Source organism: Gordionus sp. m RMFG-2023, chromosome 1 (genome assembly GCF_954871325.1).
Source record: "Gordionus sp. m RMFG-2023 chromosome 1, tfGorSpeb1-WG-v2, whole genome shotgun sequence".
Taxonomy (NCBI): domain Eukaryota; kingdom Metazoa; phylum Nematomorpha; class Gordioida; order Chordodea; family Parachordodidae; genus Gordionus; species Gordionus sp. m RMFG-2023.
The window spans coordinates 55,420,595-55,440,104 of NC_088775.1; the positions used below are offsets into that span (position 1 = coordinate 55,420,595).

The 19,510-nt window shown below is 26.1% G+C and overlaps 1 protein-coding gene across 3 annotated transcripts in view; it reads right to left on the reverse strand.

Annotated features, from left to right (window-relative positions):
• The window catches only part of LOC135922552 (serine/threonine-protein kinase TAO3-like), a 228,180-nt gene that overhangs the window by 119,722 nt on the left and 88,948 nt on the right, over nucleotides 1-19,510 (reverse strand). For all 3 annotated transcript variants that reach the window (XM_065456943.1, XM_065456944.1, XM_065456945.1), the window contains one exon: nucleotides 10,141-10,260. In XM_065456943.1, coding sequence (XP_065313015.1) covers nucleotides 10,141-10,260 — 120 coding nt within the window. The remainder of the gene's footprint in view (nucleotides 1-10,140; nucleotides 10,261-19,510) is intronic.

Genomic DNA, 19,510 nt, shown 5'->3' on the forward strand with positions numbered 1-19,510 from the left:
TATATAATATTTTATTCTATTTGGTATAAAAAAAATATAGCTATTATCAGAAGAGCTATTTGCCAAACGTAGGGGAGAAATTGAGATAGTCATCACTTAAATCCTTTGAAAGATAGGACTACAGCTCTTCAAGGACATCAGTCAAACATCAAGTGGATCTCTACAGACGACAATCCCGCGGATGAACCATTAAGAACTTGGATAGAGGATAGATACGCCTAGGCGTTTTTAGCCAAGATAGCTACCCCGCTATAAGGTAACGTTCTTGATGATGTCAACCAAATCCAGTCATTATTTGGAACGGAATCAATCGACACTCTATCTCTACTTTCTGGTCTCTCCGAGCCATCAACGACAAACTGTATATTATAGGAAATTTTCATCCATACCAACGAAATATGAAACACCGAAATGCGAAATACCAAAAATATATCAGAAAAACAACTGCGGGACTTTAGAACGAATTCATCTATTATTATTTATTTATATAAAAACAATGTATTACACACATCCGCTATTCTCGTCGTTTTCAATTTAAATTGTCATTTTATTTCCCCTTTGTAATTTTTTATATTAATTTGGCAATATTCTTTTACCTCTGAATTTTTTGGGATTATTATTATAAGTTAGTAATAAAAGCGAAGTGCAAAAGCCATAAAGACAAATGCACTCAATTCTAACCTCGCCTTTCATAAAGTGGGGTGGAAGTCGAATTCAGTCGCAGGGCATCTTAGATACAAGTAATCGAAGTATTCCCAACTCTCCCTATGTTAGAGATATCTAAAGGAGCTATAAATATATTAAAACCAAAATAACTTGAAAAGAGAAAGACGATTTTATATTAAAAGAAAATGAGGTTCTAATATAGAAGAAAATGTTTGAGTCAAGATTTTCAAGGAGAACCAAGATGGATTTTAGCCAAGGTAATACACGGGATAGGTCCTATATCATATTTAGTATAAGGAGAAATAGATAATTTAAAGATTAAAATATCCACAGGCACGGAGGAGTTATTGATGATATCCATACCAGAGGATCCGGTTATATAGAAGAACAAATCCAAATGATGATTCCCTCATCAACCAGAATTGTAGCATATTCCTTTAAAAAGATATCCTACAATTAGAAAACCCCCAAATATAATTGTGGAAATGTGCTATGGTTCATTTTTGTAGATATATATACATGTTGTATTCCATATCAAATCAATTGAAGATTCAACCCGACCCTCTTCGATTTTTTTTTAAAATTTGTATGATGGTAGTATATACACTAACTAGTAAAAATATAAAATTTTAATTCTCAACTCAGCTTACTTCATGAGATATGACCAACTTTAGAAAGGCGGAAATTACAAAATACATTATATCTAATTTTAAATATCTAAAAAAGTAATTAAGCTAAAGACATAATTTAAATTTTATTAGATAGCTCTAGAATAGCACTTTAATATGATATAAAATTTATTTATTGAAAATATGTTGTTTACCAAAAACCGGAAATAGAAATTCGGAAATGGCTATAAAATAAAAATTTCTTTCAATTTTTTTTTACAGATAGACATTATGCTTCTTAATATTTCTACAAAATTCTAGATTTGGACGAGTATTGGGCCAATAGTTATTACACTTTAAATATAAGTAATATGGCTTAAATCCTATATTATACGAAATGTATAGTAATTTACGAAACAAATAAAAAGAAAATTTGTTTGGGATCGGTCTGGAAATAATTTTTTATAAATCTTTCGGGCCGTTTTTGAAAAATTAGGCCCTATGCAGATCACTAGTAGACATTGTATCATAATTTAACACATAAATTAAGCTATTTTATTTTAATAAGAAAATAATTGTAAAAATATTTATAACTTTATTTAGCTAATTATTTATATTACATGAATATCAATGTGAAATTAATATTGTAATAAACATATGAATTAAATAATATTATACATTAAATAATCTAATGAATTAGAAAAATATTTGATTTTCATTTTTCCTTCCATTGGAATAAATGAATGATATTTATGTGCCCGGGAATTCGTTTGGCCGTTAAAAATCTATTTTCGAGATTGGTTTCCATTCTTAAATATTCAACGTTGCTGACAAATATGTAATTAATCCCCGGGATATTAATTCTCGCATAATTATATAAATCCATAGTAGTTAGTAGTGTTGTTAAACGGCTCGTTTTGAGCCGATTTTTAAAAACGGCTAACTCACTATTTCATCCAGAATAATATAACTCAAGCCTGACGATTTTGTTTGTAGAAGGAACAAAGGCTTGGACATCTATTAGCAAAATCTCAAGGCTTAGGCTATATTTTTAAGGCCAAAATATTGAGTTAGCCGTTTTTAAAAATCGGCTCAAAATGAGCCATTTAACAACACTAGTAGTTAGTATATGATTTCCATAAGGACGTTGCAGGCTTGTTCTAGCCGCCAACCTCTTAATAATTCCCCCTAAACTATCGCAAGGAGTTTTTAAAAAAGCTATTCTGCCTTGATTCCAAAATTATTATAATGGTTGTAGAGGTTTACAAAGTTTTTTTTTGTTTTTATACTGGGTAACAGCTCCATCAGAAAAATATAAAATTATTGAAACCACGTAATCTACATGTTTGATGATATCGCTTTCGCAATAATAAATCCTAAATGGAATAAGTGTTGCCTGATTATTAATCCAATGGAAACCTTGAGGGTAATCTTGAACTGTAAAAGCGTAGTTCTCTGCAAAATCGGATATTATTAGATACCATCCTTCAAATTCGATTTTAATGACTTAAAACATGAAGATTGTTCAGAAGAAATAAATGCATGATGAATAAAAATATATAGATTATATAACATTTTAACAATGGTCAAACCGTACCAATCTCGAAACGCTAACTAAGCCCGTCGGCAAATTTGTGGATGATTTGTTTGAAAAATTAAATATATTAAATCCACATGCATTCATTAAAATCGAATGTTTGGGGAACATCTATTAATATCCGATTTTGCAGAGAACTAGACTTTTGTAGTTCAAGATCATCCTCAAGGTTTCCATTGGACTATAATCAGGCAGCACTTCATCCATTTATGATTTATTACCGCGAAAGCTATATCATTAAACATGTAAGTTACGTGGTTATACCAAAACACAATATATGTACCTTTTATTTATTTAAAATTAATTCTATTCTTGAAAGAAATATTTGATAAGATTTCAATAATTTTAGATTTTTCTGATGGAGCTGTTACCCAGTATAAAAACAAAAAAAAAACTTTGTAAACCTCTACAACCATTATAATGATTTTGGGATCAAGGCAGAATAGCTTTTTTGAAAACTCCTTGCGATAGTTTAGGGGGAATTATTAAGAGGTTGGCGGCTAGAGCAAGCCTGCAACGTCCTTATGAAAATCATATACTAACTCCTATGGATTTATATAATTATGCGGGAATTAATTACATATTTGTCAGCAACGTTGAATATTTAAGAATGGAAACCAATCTCATAGATTTTTAACGGCCAAACGAATTCCCGGGACACATAAATATCATTCATTTATTCTAATGGAAGGAAAAATGAAAATCAAATTTTATTTTAATTCATTAGATTATTTAATGTATGATATTATTTAATTAATATGTTTATTACAATATTAATTTCACATTGATATTTATGTAATATAAATAATTAGCTAAATAAAGTTATAAATATTTTTACAATTATATTCTTTCTAAAATAAAATAGCTAAACTTATGTGTTAAATATGACACAATGTATATTAGTGATCTGCATAGGGCCTAATTTTTCTAAAACGGCCCGAATGATTTATAGTAAATTATATCCAGCTTTTTATTTGTTTCGTAAATTACTATACATTTCTTATAATATAGGATTTAAGCCATACTACTTATATTTAAAGTGAAATAACTATTGGCCCAATACTAGTCCCAATCTAGTTGTACAAATATTAAGAAGTATAATGTCTATAGGTAAAAAATATTTGAAAGAAAAAAGAGCAATTTTTTTATAGCCATTTCCGATTTTTGGTAATATACATATTTTCAATAAAATAAATTATAAATCATATTAAAGGGCTATTCTAGAGCTATCTAATAAAATTTAAATTATGTTTTTAGCTTAATTACTTTTTGAGATATTTAAAATTAAATATAATGTATTTTGGAATTTCCACTTTTCTAAAGATGACCATATCTCATGAAGTATGCTGAGTTGAGAATTAAAATTTTATATTTTCATTAGTTAGTGTATATACTACCATCATACAAATTTTTAAAAAAATCGAAGGGATAGACTTTTTTTGGTTGATTTAATATGGAATACAACATATATGTATATATATTTATATTGTTATAATAATTTTTTTATATATTTTACAATGCAAAATTATGAGGGATATATACATATAGCATTTCTAAGTTCAAACTCAAAATATGTAATAAATAGGTATTAAATTGTAAATTTAAATAAAGGGTTTCCCATTCAAAAAAGGAAAAGGGTGAATCATAAAAGGAAAAGGTCCAATCAAAAAAGAAAAAGTGTCAATCAAAAAAGGAAAATTCCAAAAATGAAAGAAAAAGTGTCAATCAAAAAAGGAAAATCGTTATTATTTAAAAAAAAATTTCTTGTCAATTTTTCTTAAATTTTTATTTTATGTTATTACTTTTTATTTTATTTCTAATTTTTTGCGATTTCTTTAAGTTATTTTTAATCTATATTTTTTTTTTATCTTTTTACAATTTATTTTTCTTCTCATTTTTTAATAATTCATTTTAGTCTTTTTAAAAATAATTTATAAATTTCTTTATTATTTTTCTTCACTTCTCTATTCCATTTTGTCATATTTTTAACAATTCTTTCCTCTTTTTTCGATCATGCATAACAATACTTTGACATTTCATGATATTTTCTCTTCTAACTTTTTCAATCTCTTTAAGTCATTTTTAATCTTTATATTTCTTATCTTTTCTCAATTTTTTTTCTTCTCGTTTTTTGATCATTCTTTTTTTGTAGTTATTTTATTTCTCATTGGCAGAAAATTTTTATATTAGAATTTTTGCAAGCCAAATAATTTGATTACAATTGATGAATTAAATTGATCGTTTGGTTATAATGTAGCTTTTAAAATTAAATAAGTTTGAACTATAATACCAAACGATATGTAAATTAATAAAATATAATCATATTTAAATTATTATTTTTAAAATATTAAATATTTATGCAGGAAGCATTCAATACTTTTGAGCAAGTAAAAAAAATTTTTTTAATTATTTTTAATACTATATTCTTTGAATTAAGAATAATTAAACGTAAAAATGAGGTAAATGTTATAATCTAAAGGATTAGTCTTGTTATTCATTCCATTTGTTGAGTATATATCTCAAAAAGATTTTTTTTTTGTTATCATGATGATATGGTAAAAACATTAACAATAAAACAAAAGCTCTAATAAGTGAAGAGTTAAAAAAGGATAGTATCAAAAAGCATCATGTTTTAAAGTAAGCTATAAAACAGTGACAAATATTAAATACTCCCATCTTAAAAATGGAATAAAATATAGTTTATCGAAATGAGGTTCACGTGTAAAACAAGAACAAAGAATACATAGTAAATTGTTAAAGAAAGATATGATGTAGAAATATAAAAAAATACGGTATCAAGGTTAATATCAGGATTTAGATATAGCTTTAAAAAAGTATCACTACCTTCAGTTAGAGAAAATACCGAATCAAATATCAGAATTCGCAAAGAATAAGCGAATTGGTTTGTAGATGTAGTATATATTAAGGAAAAATTAATCTTCATCGATGAGGTTGATAATATTTAGTAAAATATTAGGTTATTGATTAAACAAAATCTTCAGGAAGAGAAACGGCTCTCATCATAGGAAAAATCATGGCGCAATAGAGCTCACATAGAGATCGGATTTTTATTTTTGATCATTAATAAAATTTGAGTTCAATTATGCAACATTATTCTAATAAGAGTTGAAAGAAAAACATGCGTTAGAATTAATATGTCACTTTCCAGAGTTGTTAGCCGATCCTGGATTCGATCCTAAATTTGTCAATAAAAAATTATTTTTTTACTTAAAAAGCAATAAATAAAATAAAAATTTTGAAAATTAAATTAAAATATTATTTTTTAAAAAAATATCTATCTACATCATATTTTATTAACCACCATTCCACCATATTTCAACAATTTCCCAAATTTTTTGTACGAGATTTAGAGCCTACAACTACAAATTTTTATTTAATTTAATTATATTATATATAAATAAATTCTAGGTTTTAATAATGTCCTCCATTATAGATTTATAAGATAATACATCTACTTCTATTGAAGTGCGAGCAGATATAAGTGAGAATGAGAATCTTTTACCATTTCATAATTTACGTAAGTATTTTACTTTATGTGAAACGGACGGAGGTAACCATACAATAATCTATGCAAAATGCTCTTTATGCAAAAAATATCTTCTTCAAAGATTAGTAGATCAAACCTAAAGAGACATTTACAAGTAATAATTCTTTTAAAAATACAATTTTTATTATTTATGAAGAGCATAATAACAATATGCCAAGCGAGTAATTAATGGGGGGGGGGAATCCCCCGATCGCAAATTTGACTATTTTCATAAATACCATTTTAAGCTAATAAAAATTTTACCCCCCCCCCCCAATCAAAATTTTACAACTATTTGCCCCCCCCCCCCCATTCAAAAATTTACAAATATATGAATATCAATTTTCCAACATATTATTCAAAAATATTAATAAAATGGAAAAATATTTAGTCAAAGAGATTGAAATCAAACGATAATTTATTTTATTATTATATATATTTATTTTATTAAATTCAAAATTAATAGTGAGTTAGATTAAATAAGTTTTTTTATTAATATTTTAATTATTAATATATATCTATAATTTTTTAAATATTTTTCATTTTTACTTCCATTTTGTAGAACAGAAGAAATAGAAATACAAAAGTTAAATAAGGCTAAGCATGAAAAAAAGTAATGTGTCGTCAGAAGCGATATCATTATTGAATTCAATTGATCAATCAGTTTATCATTGCTGCTAGTTGCATCAATAAATTATTGTTAGCTCACTACTTTGTATAAATTTACAAAAAACAAATTTAGATTTGGTTCAGGTTATAGATTTGGCGGAAAATATACATGAACAGGTAGATACAATAAGAATGAATCTAAAAGTTGAATCGAAGGCTAAATTTTATGATATAACACTAATTAAACCTCGTCTAACACCTAGGCCATTATTGAGATGAAAATAAATATTGGCTCAACTGAAGAATATTATAAAATATCAATTTTCATCCCATTCTTAGATACTTTTTTATCGCAAATAAAAGTACGGTTTTTAGATAAAAAAACAAGTCTTTAGCAATCTTCAAGTTTTATTACTCAAAGATCCTTCGTTTTCTAATGTCACTTTGGTAAAATTAAATATTTAGCAAAATTTTATTCCTATGAGATTGATACTGAAATAAATTTAATCAGTGAATTCGAATTGTGGTATAAATATTTACTACGTTTAGCTATTTTACCTGAGCATGCTATTGATGCGCTCAATCGGTGTAAAGAAACCGTGGCTCAATTTCCTAATATTTTGAAGTTGTTTTATATTCATGCATGTTTGCCTATTACAACATGTACGAATGAAAGGACTTTTTCCAACTTGAGAAGGTTAAAACATATTTACGAAGTACCGAATCTCGGCTAAATGGGTTAGCTCTGTTAAATATCCACAGAGATTTGGTTCCAACGATAAACGAAATTCTTGATGAATTGGCAAAATTCTCACGAAAAATAAAAATCACTTTATAATTATAGAAAATATTTTGTATAATATTGTATTTGATAAGAGGTTAAAAAAAAAACTTGTTAATTTAATTATTTTCTAGTCAATATTTTATACACACTTATTAGTATTTTCAATAAAAAAATTATATTCTACTTGTATTGTATGAGAATTTAAGCTGATGCTAGTTTTTAAAGCAAATTTTATAAAAAAAATGACATTACACTTTATTTCAACTTTACATTTAAAAAAACTTTATTAAATATAATATACCTAACTTGAAATAATAAAAAATAGGCTTGTAATATCCATAAGCACGAATTAGTAAATAATAGTTAAAAATAGAAATATAATTTATTATTAAATTATGAATAATTTAATAGAATAGCTAAAACATAAGACCCGGCCTAAAAGGGGTTTGGAGGCGAAGCCCCCAAAAAATTCACCCCCCCCCCCACCCTATAAGAAAATCCTGGATACGCCACTGCAATATGCATCTAAGAATAATTATTTACAATAATTAATAAAATATTTACAATAATTAATTTTATAATCAGGAATTTTAATAATATTATTAATATTAGCCCATTCATAGCATGGATATGGAAGACTAGTATTTTTAATGAGAGTTGAAATTAATTTTTAATATTTAAAACCTTTTAACACATATAAATAATATACTTCATATATTTAACAAAATTTGTGTTGAACCCTTTATTTATAAGTTTTATGCTAAAAAAAGCCTCATTATATTCATATCATAGGAAAACATTTTCTCAAAATTTTTTGCCCATATCATCTTGGACAGCTTTTAACGTAGACGATTGTAAACTTGAATTTTTAAGATAACCTATATGACCCTTTTATATCAGATATCTGCAAAATTTATTAAAAAATTGCCATGATCTGGCAAATTTAGTAAAATATTTTTAACAGGCCTGGTTTACTAAACCTCTAATATCTGGTAAAATTTTAATGGGCCATAATAGGCATTAGAAATCATTAAATTTACAATATTATACAGATGATTGGTCAGACCTGACTGTAAAATTTGAAAGGGCTAACTTTTGCAGATACCTGATTTATATGAATGATTTATTTAATAATAAATTAATTATCATTTATTAATATAGATTTCCTTCACTATATGATGACAGTAATGTATTGGCACCCAAAGTTAAGCTCAATAGGCCTTTTATTAATCACAAAATTTGTTGCTAAAAGAAATAAAATTGCCCATTTAGAAAATATACAGGATCAACCACATGCAGATCCTTCAAATGAATGCATGGATGAAATCGATACCTTTTTTGGGAAAAATTCGTCACAAAATGCTTTTCCATTAATAATTTTTTTAATTCTAATGATGAATTTTTAATAATTGTGTTAATTTAAAAAAAACATTTATTGAATATAACACACCTTTACTATCAAGCGCTTTTAGTAAAGCTAAACATATACTTAATGAAAAACATGGTTGTTTAAATGATGATAATTTAGAAATTTTATTAATAAAGGGTAATTTTAATTATTAATAAATATATTCTAATTGTTATACTTATATTATATTATTCAATTACAATAAATTTATACCATATTTAATAAATATATTCTAATTGTTATACTTATATTATATTATTCAATTACAATAAATTTATACCATATTTAATAAATTTTTATATAAGTAATTTTGCATCGATCAGAAATTTAAATAAGAAAAAGATCGTGATCCTTTAAAAAAAAGGTCGATCCTATTCGATCTTTTAAAAGGATCAATTAACAAGCCTGACAGTTTGTATTATTCACAGTAATATTAAAATAAAAACAGAAGCAAAAAAAAGAAAGTTCCTGGCATATTCCGGAATGTTTTTCTTTATTATTCCAGTTTGCTTCACATTTTATTAATCATTATTTAATGTTAAAAACATTTTCTTAAAGCGAATTAAACTTTAACTGTTTTGTTATGTAAATAATTATATAATAAAAGCTTTAAATTGCAATGGGTAATTTTGTTTTAAGTTGGTGTCGAAAGATGCTTAACACTCAAATTTATATTAACACCGCCGCATACATATAAACGATAATCTTTAATAAATCCTTGGATGTAATAATTGATTAAATAAAGCTCAGTGAATAATATAAGAATATTAATAAAATTAAATATTATTTTAGAAATTCATTCCCGAAGGTTCCGAAACGTGGAACAGAATATATTTTTTTGGTCGGAACAGAAACAAAACGCAAAAATATCATTGTTTAGGGTCCTTGAAAAAGGGTATAAAATTTAAATTATTTTCTAACCTGAAAAAACAGAGCCCCCTGAGGACCTTAGAGTGGAAGATGAGTTTTCGTCTCCGACTTCCTCCAAGGGTAAGGCAGAAGTTAGAAGTAGAGTGGGGGTTTCAATTACAGCGGAATTTTCTGTTATATTATATAAAACATTTTAATTCAATTTTAATTTATCCAATAAATAATTTTAAATTTTAAAAGAAACATTATTTTTAAAACAGTAATGAAATTACTTAAGGGGGGGGGGGCAGATGCATAGTTAAGTTGGGCAGGCGAAAAATGCATATCAAAAAAATTTCCTAAAAAGCTTTCGTTAATAAGTAATTACTGATTTTATGCTTATTAAACTACTAGTGAAAAATCGACTAAAAAAATTTCCCTATTGACGAAAAGTCTTAAAGAACTCGATATTTTCTTTTGCATTAGAATATCAAAAAATAATGTAATTATACTAGTTATGCAAACATTTTCAAAAAATTGATATTGATTTAATTAACAAAATAAAAATTCTAAAAGTATTTTAGAATATAATTAGTCAAATGTTGATGGGAAATTTGTAGTGTTGGAAACGAACGCGTTGAAGTTCGTCACATTTCAATTTTTTTAACATACCATTATTATAGTTTATTAATCTGAATATTTTGTTTATATTTTAATTTAATAGATTGCATAAGCATGGATATTATTCATCATCATCATCTGATTCTGAAAATTTAAGATCAGATGAATTAGTTCCATGTCAATTCAGCGAAACTTTTATCGCGAATGTCGTTTATCGTGAATGGATTTTATAGCGAAACTTTTATCGCGAATCCATAATATCAAATACTATTCCGCGAATGCAATATCGCGAATTTTTTATAGCGAAACCTTTATCGCGAAACTTTTAAAGCGAATACATTACTGCGAAACTTTAATCGCGAAAATTTTATAGCAAAACCTTTATCGCGAAACCTTTAAAGCGAATATATTACCGCGAAACTTTTATCGCGAAAATTTATAGCGAAGTTATTATCGCAAAACCCAAACGCGAAGACAATATAGCGACAATTATTTCGCGGAACATATATCGCGAAGATATTATAGCGAATTTAATATCGCGATATTGCTAATAATGAATAATTTATTTTGAAACATTTTTTTATAATTATATTATTTGTATAATATTTTTTTAAAAAAATAGGTGGAAGATTGATTCAATGATAGTTTGTAATTTTCTTTTAACCTTTAAATTTATATAATGATTAATAAACTTAGATCTGGTTTATAAAATTTGTTATTGGAATATACTTTTTTCGCCCTATCCTTTACTTCGAAGTTCTTATTTTATTACAGCGCACAAGGAACTCAGCTTTATCAATATATTAATCATTGAGTTTATTAGTTAAATCTTGATATTTACTGGCGAAAATGATATCTGGGTAGCATTTATATTTATTGTCTGATGACTTAATATTTATCAATTTATCAATCAGTTTTGGCCAGGGTTGTCAAGTCAGTCAATTGAATAAATTTGACAGTTGAACGGAGGAATATTTGACCTGGTCAAATGTGATCAAATATTCTAAAAGATCAGAAGATAAAAATATGTTTGAAGAAGAAAAAACGATATAAATACATGTTATCACAATGCTGCTATTTATTGAGTTCCTATTAATGAAGTAGTAATATAATAAAAGGATTAGGCATACAAGGTGGTGATCAAAATATTTCAAGTTATATCATAAATTTCAGAAATAAAAGTGTCAATAGAAAATCATGGGGAAAGCAGTAACTTCATAAGCAATCAGATTCCAATCTCAAGAGTGGAATTAGCTTTGACCACTATGCCTTTAAGAGAAGTGGCATTTTACTAACAATTCCTAGATCTATTTCTTCTTCAGAAAGAAATTAGTCGATTTGTGTCAATAATCTTAATAAAACAGAAATTGATTCAACATTTAGACAACAAGAAAATTGATTATAAAATATTAAAGAAAATGATGATATTCAATATAAAAAAATATTTATTTGATTTTAACCATATTTGAATGGTCAAATGCACAACCATGGTTTTGGCAGTCACTAATCATAAACAGAGTAGCTGAAAGTCTACAACATTACTGTTTAGAGTGTCAATTTTGAATGACAATCCAAAAATAAATTACATCTAAGTGAAATAAGGGATTTCCCCAATTCAAAATATTTTTTAATCTTATTATTTTACGATTTTTATAGATATCTTTTTATCTTTTCTGTTTATTTAGATATAAAATATTAGTTATATTTTCAAAAAATTAATTAGGAATCTAAATCATATATTAAGACGTAGCCTAAAGCATAAAGTTTCCAGAACTTTGTCAAGTACTAATTCTGAAGCTTTAAGCCAATATGTAATTCTTCGTATTACATGAAATATTGGACAAGGACATCAAATGAAAGCAAATAACATGTTTTTTGAGCTATTATCCACCTATGTTCGTTGATCTAGCTAATCTATTTGGAAAAGATTTGGGGGGAGGTGGGGGGTGGGTTGTAAAAACTTACTCTTAAATAAGAGTAATAAATTAAAGCTGATTAAATTTTTCTTATTTAATTTATAGTCACTTTGTTTCAAGTCTGAGTCTGGTTGAGGGAGGATAAAATATTTATAAAATAATATATAGGAGTCTCAAAAGAAAGCTAATAAAGGGATGGGTTACATTGTTACTCGTCACACTTTTTAATATAGGGGAGAGAGTCGGGGGGGGGGGGGTCGTGATAAAAATTTTAGTATAATATCTCGGCACGAATCTTAATTATTTTAAATATAATATTTTGATATGGGTTCTTATTGAAGCTTAAATAATTTTAAAATATAATAAAAAAATAGCTACACTAAAGATTAACAAATAATTAATGACATTGATAAATTATAACTATTTAAAAAAAAGTATTGCCGAAATTAAAAAAAAAAAAATTTCTCGCCTGGCTGGTGCCACTCCCTTGGTTATAAATTAAAAATATTTTCGCCATTCTTTCCTCCTTATTTCGGAGTCTTATAAAATATGTTATCAAGCAAAAATAAGGAGATCTTAACCTTTAAAAATTATTTGTTCCGCCTGGATAAAGTAGTCTCAAATACAAACTATTACAGATGCCTTAACCAAGATATATTAAAATGTCCCATACGATTTACAAAAAAAAATGGTAAGATAGAAGATAATAAAGAAATACACAATCATCCAGAAAATCCAATCGAAGAAACCAAGAAAATAATCAATTCAATTAAGAATGAAGCTTTGAATAATACTATGGAAACTCCAAACTTTATTGTAGCAAAACACGTATCTCAATTAAGTGATTCCATATCAATGGCACTACCATCACCGATTCTTATAAAAAGTATAATTCATCGAACGCGGAGTTCAAACAGTTTTGCACCTCCGAATCCTAGTAGCCTTATCGAGCTGGTTATTCCGCATGAATATTCAATTACAGATAAGGATTTCATATACTTCATGATGGTCCGGTAAGATTTTCTACAAATTTTTTGAAAAAGTATAACTAAATCCTTCATTTTTATTGCGATAAGCTGCCCGATAAGAAACACTTTATTATAATTGCTTATTTATTTATCATGTGTGCTAGGTTCCCGACAGTGTTATCATATTTAGAACAAGAAAAAATTTGGACTTCTTAGCTTCATGTGAACATTGGTTTTCTTATGGTACATTTAAATCGTCGCCACCTTTATTTACGCAAATTTATACAATTCATGGGTAAAAATAATAATGTTTTACCTCTCATATATATTGACCAATAAAAAAGACTATGAAACATATAAAAAAATATTTACTATTATAGGTGACAACTTAATATCAACTCCAAAAAAAATTATGACGAATTTAGAAATGGCCAGTGTAAAAGCTTTCAGTGAAGTGTTTCCCAGTTCACAACACTTGGCCAATCCTTTTGGCGAAACATTCAAAAATATCCAGAAATATAAAACAGATGTGGAATTTAATATACAACTTAGAATGATGGTTTGCTTGGCATTTGCGTCACCATTAAATGTAGTTGAAACATTTGAATTACTAATAAACTCCGAACTTTATTCTAATAATCAATTGTTACTTCAGCCTCTAATTGAAACTTTTGAAAATGCTTACATTGGTAAAACATTTAGAAGAGGCATACCTGCTTTGTTTAATATTGAACTATGGAACTGTTACCAATTAACTCTGAACGGGGAAGCGAAAACCAACAACGCCGTTGAAGGGTGGCATATGCTTCAGTTCCCTCCTAACAAGTCACCATCCAAATATGTGAAAATTTATATCAAGTTTATATTTCTATTATTTTAAAATGATTTAAATAAAGATTTACTAATAAACTTTATAATTTGTATTCTAGGCTTAAAAAAACAACAAGGATTGACAGAGTTAAAAATTGCTCAATATAATTCTGGTGAAACACCCTCTACCTTGAGAAAAAAATATCGAAATCTACATGCGAGAATAGTAACAATTGTTTCCGATTTCGAAAATCAATTAAGATTAGATTATCTTAAAGGAATCGTTATTAATATTACATTGAATGTTTAATTTTTGTTTGTTTTTATATAATAGTCTCAAATTTTTTATATTTGTATTATTTTTTGTGACAAAAATATAGGAAGGTCTACTTTGGTATAAAATTTAGATAGCTAGATACAGACTCATTCATCAAGATATAGATTTTATGAGGGTATTTACAAATTCTTTTATATGTGAGGCAGTCTTTCTCTACCACATCAATCCCACGATTAATATTTCAAAAATAACTGCCTTTCGTCATGCATTATAAAATTCTTTTAAAATTCATACTCCTAGCCCTTGAGTCATATAGTTGTTTTCCCTTATAAATATGATCAATTTTGATGAGCAACATTATTATAAACTAATACTCAAGGATTACACTAAAGGACAAAGTTTAAAACGAGGATTACATTTTCCTTTTATTAAAGCATGTAAAAATTTTTATATTGAGGTGTTTTTGTCTGATGTTTTTTCCATGGCTATCTTTAACCAGTCTTTGTCCAAATCAGTGATTCTTTTAAAATTTTACACTTCAGTTATATATTTAACAAATAAACTATTGGTTTAGACGATATGACATGGCTATGCTCTTCGTTTTCGTTCACATATTCAATAAATAAAAAAAATCATTTTTTTTAAAACTTTTTCTAATGAAATTTATTTTGGGATATTTATTCTATATGTAAATTAGATATCAAAAAATATGGCCTAAAGGGATCTATTAAAAAAAGATAATAGTTGCTATACCATTTCCTATTTTAACTTAAGAAAAGGACTGTGGAGAATATAATGTATTCACTTTAACAGGGGCTTGTATACCCATCTATAAATGAGATCAACCCTTTCAAAACTTTTAACCTCCTACCAAATATAAATAATTAAAAAAAGAAAATACCATTATCCCTCTCCAATTTTATTCAAAACTACTCCCCTCCCCTAATTTCAATGATGCTCCAAGTAAAAGTCCCTGCACTCCAATGAGTTCCCAGTACAAGTTACGATATTGACCTTTTGGAAAAAAATTGGTTGAATTAATTTTGTTATATTATAGCTCTAAAATTACTTAAGGTTCATAATTATTTAAATATTGGTATTTGGTTAACTTTATTTAATATACTATATTCTCATTTGATTTGATAACAATGTAATTGAGCTTGGGTGACTTCATGAATAGTAAAAATAAAAATAAAATTACAATACATCATTTTTTTTGGTTATATATTTAAAAATTTTTTTTTTTTACACTGTAAATATTAAATTTCTCTCCCGCAAAAAGTTGAGTGCCATTAAAAATTAAAAAATCGCTAAATAATGATAAATCTATTTTTTTTTTAATGTATATGAGATGTCTTAACTTTCACTTATTACAAAGAACTTATAGGCATTTTGAGTTATTTTCTCAAAAACATCCATCAATAATTTTAAAATCATTCTTCGAATACTAATTAGCTTAAGCCTATCTATCTAGGCTATTTTAATTGTATGCGGTTATAGATGAAATAATTAAAATTCTAATGTAATTATAAACGATTTATTATAAATTATGGAGAATATGGTAAGAAAAACCATTATCAGCTTGGATTTTACAGTTTATAAAATCGTTTTTAAATAAGTGTTCGACCAGTGGCGTAGACAAGGGGGAAGGGCTAAACCTCCCTCACTGGGAAATATGATTAATGACAATTTTCTTTTAAATTGAAAAACTCCTTCCATATTCTAAATAAAATTATATCAGAAATTTCTTATTTAAAAAGGAACATAAAAAAATCTTACAAATGTAGGAATAAACAATACCATCAATATATTTTATAGTCCATTTTCACAATTTTTTTTACAAATTATAATTATAAAACGGAACGCTTCTCGTAGAGGTTAAGCGCACTTAGTATTATGTTATTAAACAATAGCTTGACCAATTCGCTTGATGAAAAAAAGTAGCTATCCTAATTGTTTTGAATTTTACCATAATCAATCCATCTCATTTTGATATAACATTTTCCAAAGTTGCCGAAAGTTATGTCATCTGTCGGAAAAGTTTCCAAGCTTAATTTTCTTTAGGCTAAAATATCGAGTTACCCTTTTATTTTTAAATCCTCATATTTAAAAATAGGGAAAAAAGTTGATTTTATAAATAATGATAGTAATATTTTTTTAAAATATTTCATTTAATCCTCCAATACTATATTTATTTATTTTTTTAAAATGTTTTTTTTATATGTATATAAATATATATACAAATATTAATTATATTGTCTTATATTAAAAAAAAAAGAATATTTAATAAGGTTAAACATATATTGTTGTTTTAATATTTAAGTGTTTTGTCATTTCTTTTCAAAATTATATCAATATCAATATTATCATAATTTATACATTTTTGAAAAGAAATATATATATATATATATATATATTATTTTATTATTGCTTTCTTTAGATTCTTTGTTCAATCTTAAATTTGATTCAAATTTTTAAAATTCTAATAACTTTTTGGTTCATACTTAAAGGTGTGATATTGTCTATTTTGCTTATTAAAAGTAGTTTTTGTTTAAACTGGAAAAACTGATTGATGGAATAGTAAGTACTAATCTGGCATTTCATATGGCATGAGCTCACCCAAAAATATTTGTTTGTTTTCATATGTTGCCAATCTTGGCAATTTTATCTTATTTTGTCAGTAAAAACTATCTACCAAACAAATTCAAGAATCAATGTAATAAATTTCAATTATTGATTTAAGTTCCAGATTTAATGTTTCCAGAAATTTGGTTGATTTTACGCTTTAATGGGTGATATAGATTTTATTGTGAAAAAAATGACTGAAGAATTAATAAATATTAACGTAAACCAGCTATTTCCCATTCTATCATGAATAATGCCAAATTTGGCAATTTTTCTTATTTTGCTAATAAACCTTTTCTTTATACTGTCTATTAAACGAATTAAATTATAATTAATACGGAACATCGATAAAATTTTCGGAATAAATTATTTCAGACGCTGAAAAAAATGACTGAAGAATTAATAAATATTAACGTAAACCATCTATTTTCCATTCTATCATGAATAATGCCAAATTTGGCAATTTTTCTTATTTTGCTAATAAACCTTTTCTTTATACTGTCTATTAAACGAATTAAATTATAATTAATACGGAACATCGATAAAATTTTCGGAATAAACGAAATCATAGATTTGCCAAAATTTTGTTACTAATAGTTTTTTTCCTTTTACTAGCAACTATACTCGTTTAAGTACTCAATTGGTACTAATAAAGCAAGAAATATTGATATAATTTAAAATTAGTTCGTAGAACTATTCAGCCGCCAAATTTAACGGCGATGATATTAAGATATATAAATCCTATCTATGCCACTGTTCTGATACACAAGTTGAAGCTTAAAAAGAAATTACTCAGAATTTTCAAACTATTATGGTAATTATAGATATAAATATTTTAAACCTATGATATTCAACGAAGTTCGAAAATTTTGAAAGAATTAAATAAAAATGTAAATATAAGCCTAAAAAATATGTAATGATATATTTTTAATTCTACATTCAAATGCTGCCTCAAAGATAAGTTTAATGAATATGACTAGGCGATAAAATCCTTCTTCGGTCTCATTTGATTTATTGGTAAAGCAGAATTTTGGCATGAATTGCGAAGAGTTAAAATTTATTTTCATATATAATAAACTTTTAAATAAAATAAATTCCTTTCGATAAATATGAAGATTTGGATCTAATTTATATATATTTTGACCTTTATAAATATGGATAATATTCAAATTTAAATTTATAAATTCGTAATTTAAAAAAAAATATTCACCAATATTTATATATAAAAAGTGATTGCAGTTTTATCCTTTTAATCGTTAAAAATCCCAGCTCACTCTTAGAATATGGTAGGTATGGCCGAGCCTAAAAAATTTTGCAATTTACAAATGAGAAAATTGAATAGACACCTATTTAATCTGAGAATTAAAACCATAGCCACTTTTTATAATTATTTTTTATTATCCTTCATTTAAATACTCTTCTCAAAATTTAGAAAATGTTTTTAACACGCCCACCCCCACCCTTGTCGTGGTAAAATATGTAAGAGTAAATAAATAAACACTTAACCCATTTTGCCCCGGTTTCCCGATATTGGAATATCTTTATTTTCTTGATTTGGAACATTTTCTATTTATTTTAAAAAAATCCCGATTTATTTTAATTCCATTTTATTAGAAAAAATGAGTAAAAGTGCTTACAAATTGAGTAGAAGCATATAGCGGTGTTTTCATAAAAACGCTGTGATTTAAATTGAACTGGTATTATTTTAAAAAATGGTTACGTTTTTTAATTTTTTATATTGTTTAGTTAGACTTGTGAAATCAGCAAAAATAAAAAACTAAAACAAATGAAGATCTAATGATTTATTTCCATAATTTATTTTTCATAAATATTACAAATTTATGTAATCCAATAGAATATTTTAAATTTTTTTTTGATTAATCATAACTTTGCAGTTATTTCTATTTATTAAAATGCGAAAAGAAAAAAAATGAGAGGTCAAAATATTCAAATGAATTAATTACTATTATATCAGAAAGTTATATCGATGTGCATTATCTAAAAATTATAATTAGGAGGCATTCCCCTCCATATTTACAACCATGAGTGAGTGAGACCAGAAAGACTAATATATTTTCTATCACATCAGATAAAGGTTACATGCTTCCTAAATAAACAATACGTAATAAAATATTCTTAAAACATTCGCGTTTACGAATTAAGAAACTTCGGTTGGTAAATTGATATTGAATATAACAATTTCATTAAAATAAATGAATTCGCAA